Source organism: Leuresthes tenuis, unplaced genomic scaffold (genome assembly GCF_036924035.1).
Source record: "Leuresthes tenuis unplaced genomic scaffold, fLeuTen1.0.hap1 SCAF_21, whole genome shotgun sequence".
Taxonomy (NCBI): Eukaryota; Metazoa; Chordata; class Actinopteri; order Atheriniformes; family Atherinopsidae; genus Leuresthes; species Leuresthes tenuis.
In genome coordinates, this window is record NW_027325375.1 from 22,468,615 (window position 1) to 22,481,040 (window position 12,426).

General features: G+C 40.4%; 1 protein-coding gene across 1 annotated transcript; it reads left to right on the top strand.

Moving 5' to 3' along the window:
* Positions 1 to 6,968: 6,968 nt before the first annotated feature.
* On the top strand, positions 6,969 to 11,794 carry serpinh1a (serpin peptidase inhibitor, clade H (heat shock protein 47), member 1a). Its single transcript, XM_072375025.1, has 5 exons — positions 6,969 to 7,145; positions 9,457 to 10,078; positions 10,162 to 10,260; positions 10,388 to 10,620; positions 10,738 to 11,794. The coding sequence occupies exons 1-5, from the start codon at positions 7,143 to 7,145 to the stop codon at positions 11,038 to 11,040; spliced, it is 1,260 nt and encodes a 419-aa protein (XP_072231126.1). The 5' UTR covers positions 6,969 to 7,142; the 3' UTR covers positions 11,041 to 11,794.
* Positions 11,795 to 12,426: the final 632 nt, after the last annotated feature.

The following is a 12,426-nucleotide window of genomic DNA, read 5'->3' on the forward strand; positions in this document are numbered from 1 at the left end:
AGGAAATGCAAGGTTATCTTTGACTGACAAATGCACTCACTCTCTCGAAAAGAGCTTCGGGGAATCTGATTTCTAGGTATGCCTTCAATGGATTACCAACCACAGTAAATTTAGGTGTAGATGGCTTCCATTTCAGAGCTTCCTCTTACTTGGGAATCCAAAATGTGTTCTTCTTGAAGACAAACCTTTGATTTATAAAGGTTTGGCAAAATTGACGAATAACGAAAACCTAGTTGCACTATTAAAGGGTGCACTGTTGGAAACCTACCCGATTTTTACAAATAGCACAAATCATAATTACATTTCTGTTGAAGCCACTGGATTTTCATGACCTTTTGAAATAATAAAGTGCTTTCTGTATTGTTCTGTGTAGTTAAATGGAATAAGGGATTTTTGTAAGCACAAAAACACATTGTCTGTACTCCTCTCTAAAGACAAACTTATTAATGTTTTATGTCATGTATTTACAATCACATAAAAGGCAACAGCAGTCACACAAGACACATGCAGCAGGAAGGAGAACTTTTCAGTCATGGACCTTTTTCTCCATACCCTTGTTTACATCATTTCAGTAACTCAGTCACATGAAATTGGAGCCAGATTGGGTGTGAGAGACATTTCCAGGACTAAGTCAGGTATGTTGGAGGTTATAGACAAAGCCTTTGAGGGGGAGGGGGTAATTAAACTTCACTGTGGGTGTCTGTGGGTAGGGTGAGAACTGGGCCCCACATTAGGTGTTTCTCGGAATGTACCAACAGTAAAATATATTTCAGTTTTTACGAAAAAAAAACCCATCTGGTCATAATTATAATTAGGTAAATGCAACCCCAGATAAACAAACAAAAAAAAGACATATTACACCGTGTCATTTTCTCTCTCTGAAACCAAAAATGCTGAAGTAATATATGGAAAAACTAAGTAGATCTTTATGCATAGCAATAAAGAGGATAAGTTACAGCCAGGTGCTACTAATGAAACCAAGGTCTTGACATCCCAGCAAGTTCACCCCAAGGTCAGGCTGTGGACAGCCCAAGGGCTACATCTCAGACTCAACAGGCCTCAGTTAGCATGGTAAATGCTAAAGTTCATGACAGTAAAATTAGAAAAAGACTGAACATGTATGGCTTGTTTTAAGGGTTTACAAAGAGAAAGCCTCCTTCCTCCAAAAAGAACAGCTTACAGTGTAGCTTTGCTGTCAAGTATGGGGGCGGCGGGCTGATGATTTGAGGTTGTTTTTCAGCCACAGGACCTGGACACCTTGCAGTCATTGAGTCCACCATGAACTCCTCTGTATACATAAAAATTCTTGAGTCAAATGTGAGGCCATCTGTCTAAAGCTTGGCTGGAACTGGGTCATCAACAGGACAATGATCCCAAACACAGCAGCAATTCTAAAACAGAGTGTCTGAAAAAGGAAAGAGTCAAGGTGTTGCAATGGTCCAGTTAAAGTCCAGACCTCAACCTGATTGACATTCTGTAGCAGGACCTTAATAACGCTGTGCATAAATAAATGCAGCAACCCTCAATCACCCTCAAGGTGGTTCTCCAAGCTGCTGAATCACAATGTGTTGTTCATCTCTAGGTTGTATTTACTGAATTGTAAGACCTGGTATGGACTGGTGGAAGTTTTTTTTTAAAGATGTCCCAATAAATAAAAGCTATAAGATTAGATTAGATTAATATGATGGCCTATCCGGAAAATATGATTCTTTATATTCAGTTTGACCTTTAAATCTTGATATGGCTTATGAGTTCCAGTCATATCTAAAAAAAAAATCATTTTAGATTCACAATGCTGACTTTTCATTTGTGACACTATCCAACAGTCAGAAAGGCTTTCATTGATTTAAAATCATTTCAGTATATCATGAAAACTTATGTCTCTTTTTTATCCAGGATGCCAGGGCTCTGCTTTCCACCTTACTCATCTGCCATGGTATAATTCAATAACTTCTAATATGTGCACCACTGATACAAACCGTGGAGTCTCTGCAATGCAACAGCAAAAAAGTGGGAAAGAGGTAGAGCAGATGAGTAGCTTCTTGTAAGAGATCTATTCCAGGCCCAGCAGTCACAGATTAACTGTTGGCTTGGGATAATTACGGCAGATCCCTTTAATCCTAAACAATTTAGCAGAGGCAGTGAAGATCCCAGTTCTTCAGCAGGTGACATGCATGTGCAGGCCTGCTGACATTAAGAACACACACTTCGTTCACATGCGCTATTTCTTCCTATAATTCAATTTACCACAACAGGATTTTACTCAGTTTGTGGTGGTAACAGCACAAGTAGTAAAAAGAAAGTGGAATGACTCATGTTCCTCCATTAATAGACAGTTCTTTGTCAACCTCTAGTGGTCACGGTAAGTAGGCCTAACTCCATGTTTAAGTTGCTTTAAAAATCACTATCTGTCACTAGAGGGCACCTGAGGCCACTGATCTGTAGGTCACCTGCTTGTATGTGCCCCAATCTGAATTGTAGTGAGAACAACAAAACACATGGATATAGCAGGAAATTAATCTATAAATTTGAAATTGTCCAGTGAGATATTGAAACAAAAAGAAAAACATTGTTTTTTTTTATTGCATTAACTAACAGACAATTTAAAAGCCTAATGTACAGGTGAGGGAACATGGCTGACGATCACGATGACAAAAACTGATACTGGGAGGCTACAATGAAGATATGCCAGGAGGAGTAAGCCTGTTAAATGTATGTAATTCAGCAGCAAAGTATTAAAGAACTCTATTTCGCTTGATGGCCTTCGTAACTTTTTTAGCAAAATCATGTGATTGTTGGTGACAATTCAGAGGATCCAGAGCAGTTTTTTAGATGATCCACAGCCTCAAATGATAAAAGGTTGGTGTGTGGAAAGTCACACACACACAAAAACCCAGTTACTCTTACATCTACTCTTACATTTCATGTTTCGACTCGTCACCTTCATTTCATTTGTTGATAAACACATTTTTGCATTTCAAGTGTGCAACACATTCCTACTAACTTTTGGGTCAGGGTCAATTTAGAGCTAGTATTGAGGTAAAAAAAAAAGAATGACGTTAACTACGAAAGTTTATGTCAACAATTGATGTCAGCAGGTGAAATTTCATGATTTGGTTTCAAAGGCAAAAAGCACAAATGACTAAATCTTTGAGGAGACAAGATAATCCCCAGTTTTCCTGGAATTTGCATAAACGATTGAAGGATTTAGTCCACAAAGGGGAAGGGCTTGAGTTTAAGTTGAGCCTTAAATGGCTCTGTATCAAGAACCATAATTCATCAATAGCTGATATAACCACATTTACAAGTGACTGTAATGGGAAACCCACATCAAGCACTACAATACTAAGTTACGTTCACAAATGCCACTTAAAACTGTACTGTGCTAAAAAAAATGGTCTTATTTAAGCCTTGTCCAGATGTGATGTAAATTTCTCTGGGCATGGATGGACCATCACACAGTGGAAATGTGTATTGCGGTCAGATGAATCAGTATTCAAGATCTTGTTTGAGAGAATTCTAGGGCAGTGTGTTCCAGACCGAGCACAACTGTTCAAGTAATCTAATCAAGTAACAAGTAAAAGTCCATTTTTAGAGCATGTTTACGTGACTATAGAAGGAATAAAGATCAATATATGTAGCGTTGCTCTGCATTTTTTCATGCAAAACCACATTTAGTACACAGTACTAAAGACGGTACTGGTACTGGACTGGCCTGCCTGCAGTCCTGACCTGTCTCCAAGAAACAATGTGTGGAGAATTTAAAAAAAATCAAATGCAAGACAACCACTTCAGACGTGTTTAAAAAAAAAACTGTGGGACAACATAACACCTGAAACTCCTAATCACATCGTATCATCAATATCACGACTGTAATGAATTGCAACATTATGAAGTGTCATATTATTACCTGTCACAGCTTCAGTTGAAGGCCTAAAGTGCAAAAAAAAAGATGCATTACAGTAAATGTGGAATTTAAAACGTTATGTGTTTTACCAATGTTAGTTGTTACGATTTCTCAAACACATCTCCTACAAAACCTCTAAACTGTCATAGCTAAGCCGCTGAAGTACGCCTTTATCTACTGTCGTCAAAATATAGTACAGGGTAGACATAACATGAGGTTATCTCTCTAACATGCAGGACTGAGACAAGTTGTTTCTGAGGGAGGATAAAACCTGGAAACTAAGAAAGGTTCACTTCTTAATGATTAAAAAATGAATGAATAGAAAAAATAAAAAATGAATGATAAATAAATATAGGAATCAGATTTATATATTTTCCACCCTTGAAGTTTAATTGCATCACAATAATTAGTGATACTATGCAAAAGACAACAAAACGCTGCTCTGCAACAAAAGGAGATTCATACTACTACTGGACCCTTAGATCTGTCTTTTACGTTCTTGATGCACATCATCTGTGTTGTTCGGGTCTGATAGAAGGGGAATCTGCTGAATCCGCTGAATGCAGAAACTGGCAGAGAAATTTTCCGTGCAACAATGTCTCTGGAGAACTTTCACTTAATATCCAGGATTATCCGCTTTGACAACTAAGATGACAGACCAGCTCCATGGCAGAGAGACAAACTAACTGCCATCAGGACAGTGTGGGACAAGTGGGTGCGCCGCCTCCCACTGCGGCACAACCCTGGGCCAGATGTCACCATTGATGAGCAGCTGATGCCATTTAGGGGCCGCTGCCCCTTTCGGCTGTATATACCATCTAAACCTGGCATAAAGATCTGGGCTGCCTGTGATGCCACTTCCTCATTTGCTTGGAACTTACAAGGCTACACAGGGAAACCTGACAGAGGAACCCCTGAGAAAAACCAAGGAGTGACAGTTGTCCTTGACATGTCTCAGGGACTCAGTGGACACAATATCACATGCGACAATTTTTTAACCTCACTCAAGCTGGGACAGGAGCTCCTAAAGAGGAAGCTGACCATGGTGGGAATAAGATGGAAGAACAAGTCACAGCTCCCACCTCAACTGCTGACTTCAAAGAACAGACCCATCAAGTCTTCCAAGTTTGCGTACACGGCTGACACGTCCCTGGTATCCTATGTGCCAAAGAAAGGCAAGAATGTGGTACTCATGAGTACACTGCACAGGGATGGAAGAATCAGTGAACCAGGAACATCACCAACCAGAGATCATCATGGATTATAATGCCACAAAAGGAGGAGTAGACAATATGGACAAGCTGGTGACGGCCTACAGCTGCAAATGGAGGACTCTACGCTGGCCACTGGTGATATTCTTTGACATGTTGGACATCTCAGCATACAACGCCTTTGTCATTTGGGTGGCACTGAACCCAGAGTGGAACAGAGGGAAGCTCCAGAAGAGATACCTCTTTCTTGAGGATCTGGGAAAGGCATTGGTGAGACCACAAATCGAGGAAAGACGACATGTCCCCAGAACCCCAGCCCCCGGCAGCCATCGTGAGGAGGATTCAGGAGGAGAATGCTGGTGCCCTATCCACCCAACCTACAGAACCACAATCTGCAGAGCCTGAAGTAAGTGTGTGATGCTGTTGCAGTACATGTCTGGCACTCGTGTCTCGTGAGAGAGAGAGGCGCTAGTGAAATTCCTGATCTTTTCATTATTCTAGGTAGTGAACACCAGCAACAAGAAGAAGCGGTGCGAAGCGTGCGGACCCAAGATGGACAGAAAAACACGACATACATGCATCTAGTGCAAAAAGTATATCTGCAACATAGGCTAATGGCTAAAGGCCATGTGTTCAATGGGGCTGACGTGTTGTCTGATATGTTTACTGATATGTTTACTTTATGTGGTCATGTGTTCAAAATCCAACGGATCCACCAGACCCGCAAACACTGGCTGAGTAACGACAATATGAACACCACACAAGGGTTCTACATTTAAAAAAAAACAAACGGTAACACGCTGTAAAAAATACCAGCAGTGCACCGGATACACATCCGCTGTTCCTGAGACATCCTGCTGCCTGATCCACCCCCAAACAATAAGCAGCTCTCAAACAGGAGGAGGATAACCATGACGTCAGTAGGATAAGAAAGAAGGAAAGTTTCATGCAGGGAGAAAAAAAAAAATCTGCATCCAGAGCATATAGTTCAAGTTACAGTTTCAGATTATGAGGGCACTGGCACATCTAAAAGACAGATATTGAATGTGATTTTTATGTATGTCATTTCATTGATGAGTGATGGTATCATACAACCCTATACCATGTCTGTTTGTCTCTTTCATGTTGATCTAAATGAAAAAGTATAGTTTTGATCAACACCTTGTGATACTGTGCAGTTTGCATTCCATAGTGAATTTAGGGAATGTAAACCGATAAGGTTGTGTACATTTATTTAAAGAAGCAGTGCACTGATTTATCTCTTATCGTTGTCAGGGTTCCTGCTCCTCTTGTGGAAAGGCTCTGCATTCAACACATTTGGTATATTTTAATTGAAGAAACATCAGAAAGTGGAGTTGTGGTATAGCTGCCTTGGCTTAGAAGAGCAAGTGTACTATTGCTTTGTCTTTGAAGAGATTCTCCAGCTGGCTCTCTGCAAGCTCTGAGATCAGGGCACAGAGGTGCTATAACAAGGTGACAGAGGGAAGAATAAAGGAAGTCAAGGCCCTGGGACAGCAGTTAATATAATGATTAATATTATATGTGAGAGTCACCATTTGCTGTGTGCCCAGAATGTCTACTAGTTTTCATAGGACCAATTCAACCTAGAGTTGAAGTTTGTTTGGTAAGTTTTATAAGGGAATAAGTAATGCCACCACTCAAATATCAATATCCTCCTGCCACTGTAATCAGTATGTAATGAGGTGTAGCTGTTATTGGTTCCTTAATGACAAAATGGGTTGAGGATTTTGGGTTTAATTATCTAAGTACTTCTTCTGAACTATAATTTCAGACTTTAGGACCTGGGGGCATTGAGAGCTTTCCTCCCACTGCTCCATATGGGTGGGACTGGCCAAGAAAAAAGATTCCAGGACAGAGGTTTTCATGCACTAAGACTAGGGTAATTGTTTCATAAACTTCAGTTCTCTGCTATCAGATACATTGACTTCTTGCACAGCAGGCCAGTCCTGGGGGATCTGTTCGTAATCAACGAGAAACTTGCTGAGTTCTTCAAAGGATCTGAAATGGTAAGATGAAAGTTTTAGGAGTATGGGGGAGGGAGAGAATCTGGGCTGCACTCAACTGGTGAGAAATGCCCAGGCATGTGAAAAGAGACAACAGTCTATCTTTATGCTATGTGGTTGGGTTCGATTCTGTTGTATATTTAAGCAGGATGGCTCATACATTTAATTGGAGAGGTTAAAGAAAAAAGTAAATGTCTAAGTCTGTAACAGAATGAATGAAAATCCAGTCATGTGAGTTTGCTGCAACTTTTGACCAGATTACATCCATGAGACAGGATCGGTCCCTGCTTTGTCTACATATTACACTATCAGGTATGCCACTGTTTCCATGTGACATGGCAGTATGTAATGAAATAACATTATCACTGAGCTGCATATCTGTTATAACTGCTCTGATAGTTAACAAGAGTTACTTGTAATTCGTTAAAACTAAGTCTTAAGTCCAGTGAGATGAACCGTTTACAGAGAGAGAGCCACTGAACCATAATGTCACGGGTAATGTAAGCTTGTGCTAAAATAAGATGACCACTGGGTCATTAAACATTTAAAGGAAAAGAGTATAGTTTTATGTCAAATACGTTATTGCAGTTCAGAAAGCATGCAATTCAGAAAGCATTTCTAGAATAATTTCTTAATGCATTAACTCTATTTGGTCTGTTCTTAAACACAGACTTTCTGTTCTGTTTTGAAGACACTAAGAAAAATGTTGCAAAAGTAATCGAACTGAAAATGTCTGGGAAGCTGCAGGACACAGCTGTTCAGGAACTCAGCCACCCCCCCCCCCCCACCCCCCAAGAACACGCCCAAACGTTAACGTGGACTGGAATAAAATTCTAATGTTGCTGGCACGTTGGTCATCACGTGGCTACCTTTCCCACACAACAAGGAACCAATCAGAATCAACCAGAGTCACTGCTCAGAGAGAGAATTTTTGAAAACTGTAATTGTTGTAAACTCAGATCAAATTGACTACTGTTTCGGCTTGGAAACATCCCACATATGCCTACGTGGCTGTGATGCGAGTGTTGCCTTGAGGTCTTCTCGGAAAGATCTCCTTTAGATGGCATGAGTTAACCACACACTGTGCTTTAATCTTTAAAGTTAAAAATAGTGCCTGGTTGGGGTATTTCAGAAATTGAATAATATAATTATAACTCATTTAACAGTATATAACATAACAGTATGACAATAAAGTGTAATTTGTATGGCACTTTTCTCAACAATGTTACAAAGCTCTCGACAAGAAAGAGAATTAGGTCAGATGGATGTTTTTACATGAGCACAATGGTGACATGATATCAGCCAAAGGCTTTCACAAAGAGAAAAGTTTTAGGGAGGGATTGAGGGTAGCTACAGACTCAGCCTACTTGAGTTCAGTGGGCAAAGAGTTACATAAGCTATAGGCCCAATTTCCCTTTGCCACAAACTATGACTTAAGAATATTTAGCAGGACACTACATGTAGGTTTCAGTTGTCAGGGGGGAATATACCTGGTCATTTAGTCTGAGATGTGTTTAGAAGCCATTTAAGACTTTGTGGGTGAGCAGTAGGTTTTAAAAATCAATAGAGAAACGCCATGAGATTGGCAAGGCTGGTGGAGTCTGTGGGTTTTAATGGCAGGTACAGCTGAGTGTCATCAGTGTGAAAAGGGTAATGTACATTACGGTCCTGAATAAGCTGGCCAAGACCTGTAAATGGAGAACAGAAGGGTGGCAACGACTGAAACCTGTGGTAAGCCACAAGTCAGCTGAGCTACTGAATAGGAAAAGTTGTTCAGAGTTAAAAGGGTTCTGTTGGAGAGGTATGAGTATAAAAACTAAGAGACAAGTCCTTAAATCCAACCCAGGACTCGTAAAGATGCAGGACGATGTTGTTGCTCTCAGTAGTAGTTTATTGATCACCTAAATAAGAGCTGTTAGTGTGAAGTGTTCTATACAGTTATCATTCATAAATGGTACCAGCTGTGCAGAAGTTAAGTGTTCCAGAACCTTAGATAAAAAGGACCATTTGGATAATGGTCTGTAGTTACAAATAAGTTTTCTTCAGCCACAGAAAAACATCCGGGTGTTTAAAACTATCTAGAAAAGAACCTCCAGAGACACATTAGGCAGTGCTAAAGATGACTGAGTGTTGGAAAAAGTCCTTTAAGCAGCTCAGTGGGAACAATATCCAGAACGCAGAAAATTATATGCTCAAAATTTGAAAGGGAAATCTGTTTAAACTGTAAAAGAGGCAGAAATAACATCTCATGGGCCAGTATTTTAACTGTGTTACTTAATTGTACAAAGAAGTTTAATTTTGTATCTTTTTATAGGCTTTTTTTGGTCATCGTCATGCCGTGTGGGTAACAAACCTAGTATCCCTCGTTCTATTGGCTACAACAGCCTCAGCTGCCACCGCTGCATCAGCAGACAAAGTCTTGAGCAACCACGCCACCATCTTGGCTGACAACAGCGCCAACCTGGCTTTCAGCCTCTACCAAAACATGGCAAAGGAGAAAAATGTTGAGAACATCCTCATTTCGCCTGTGGTAGTGGCCTCCTCTCTGGGTCTGGTGGCTCTCGGGGCAAAGGCCTCCACTGCCTCACAGGTGAAAACCATTCTGAACGCAGCCAAAGTTAAAGATGAGCAGCTACACTCTGGTCTGGCTGAGCTCCTGACCGAGGTGAGCGACCCTAAGACCCGAAATGTCACTTGGAAGATTAGCAACCGCCTGTATGGACCCAGCTCTGTCACCTTTGTGGATGATTTTGTCAAGAGCAGCAAAAAGCATTACAACTGTGACCACTCCAAGATCAACTTCAGAGACAAAAAGAGTGCCGTCAAGTCCATCAACGAGTGGGCGGCTAAGTCCACCGACGGAAAACTCCCTGAGGTCACCAAGGATGTTGAGAAAACTGATGGAGCAATGATCATCAATGCTATGTTTTTTAAACGTAGGTGTAGAAATCTCTGTAAGTGCAACAATCACTGATGTTGTCTTCAAGACATCCAAAATAACCTTGATCTTTTCTCACAGCTCACTGGGATGAGCAGTTTCATCATAAGATGGTGGACAACCGTGGCTTCATGGTGTCCCGTAGCTACACTGTTTCAGTCCAGATGATGCACCGCACAGGTGGGCGAAGGCAGCTCTGTTAATGTTCTCACAAACAAAATCTAAAACACTTCAAGATATTATTCACCATTTTGTCAAACGATGGCAAGACTGCTGATATTTACAAATGTATAATTTGTTTCTCTAGGTGTCTTTAACTTTTACGATGATAAAACCAATAAATTGTCCATTCTGAGCATGCCCCTGGCTCAAAAGAAGTCCACTGTGGTGTTCATCATGCCATACAGTGTGGAACCTTTGGAGAGGCTGGAGAAGATTGTGACCAAAAAGCAGCTGGATGCGTGGATGGGGAAGCTGCAGCAGACAGCAGTAGCTGTTTCTCTCCCAAAAGTCAGCATGGAAGTCAGTCACAACTTGCAGGTAAACGATGCAACCAGTTTCAAGGCTTGAAATGACCAGAGCTCAGTCCTCTGAGTCAGACTTTTCTCAGTCTTTTACGGAATCCATGTCAAACCTTATCTGTCTGATCCTTTTTAGAAACACCTCCAGGAGCTGGGTCTGACCGAGGCTGTGGACAAATCCAAGGCTGACTTGTCCAACATCTCTGGGAAGAAGGATCTTTACCTGTCTGGTGTGTTCCACGCCTCTGCCATAGAGTGGGACACTGATGGAAATGAGATTGACACCAGCATCTTTGGCTCAGACAAACTCAAAAACCCAAAACTATTCTACGTCGACCACCCTTTCATTTTCCTTGTGAAGGACCAGAGGACGAACTCCATCCTGTTCATCGGCAGGATGGTTAGACCGAAGGGTGAAAAAATGAGAGATGAATTGTAACCATGTGTTGACCTGTATCTCAAAGTTAAATGTCTAGCTGTGTGAGTGTAGATTTTCTTCTGAATACTGAGAGAAACAGGAAATGAAATGGATGTCGTATACTACATAAGTGCATTCCTTCATGTCACAAACCCAGAGCATTCCTTTATACATAACTTAGGAGATGTGTTTGAGCATTTCCTACTGGTTGAGTAAACAAAGCATTATGCACACTTGAGATTTTTATATTTCTATTTTATTTCCCCTTAGTCAGATTAAATGATTAACTAAACTAGCTTACACTGAGCAGGCTTATCTGAGTACCCTAATTTCCTGATGAGGACTATTACAGTTTTTTTGATCCTATGTCTAAGATTCGGTTTAAATCAAAAGATTTAATTGTATTATTGGCAGTATGTGAACATAATAAGGGCTTTAGTTCTCATCAGACCTAGGAAATTCTTTGTAAAACACTGTTACTAACAAACTTACTAACCAAATAGCTTACTTTGACACTTTGCAAAGTATTTCTTATGTTCTTAGGTCTTCATCTTTTTGTGTAGATTCTTTGCACTGCTGCAGGCTCCAACAGGTTTTTTTTTTCATGGTGTTGATAAACCCGGAATGTACTGGTGCTTACCAGGTAACAAATCTATTTATGCCTGAGTTGATAAGATTCATTTGTTCATCATATGTGTGCTGATGATTTAATGTTCCAAAAGGTGATTGGTCTGTGACAAATTTCCCGTTTTTGCAATAAAAGTGTGAAAAAGAAGCAACATGGAACGTTATGTTGAAATTATATACAGATCCCTCTCCTCCGTGACTCTTGATTCGCCAGGTAGGAGCAGCAGTTTAGCCTGTGGCAAACATGTTCAAGTCAGGTCTCCATTGACTTTTCAGCTGAAAAATTCCACTTAGAATGCCTGAATAGCCACCATGCTCTCTTCGCGAGGGCTTTTATAGACTTTCAGTCGTACACATCCGCAAACTTGTAATACTGTGACGCCATCAAAATATTTGTGCACATCCACTTGTTAAAAGCTGCAACAACAACCTTTGAATGACCTCTGAATGAATGAACGAATAATGATTGAATAGACTAAAGCTATGATGGGATTTAAATGGTCTAGGAGGAGATATTACTTGCTGTTTTCGTGCATTCCTGGATATTTACTGTTGTATATCGCCACCTAGTGGGCATCTGGACGTACTACATAACAACTGGCTGCATTTCAAGGGGGGAAAAAACATAATTTAGGCCATAATCTGGTACTCAGCACATTTTTATTTATTTTTAATCGAGCTGTAATTCGAGGAGTAAATTCAATCACAACGCATTTTTGGAAAATTGAATAAAGACTACCATCTACGTTAAATTAAAAATGTACATTTTAGTTGTATTCA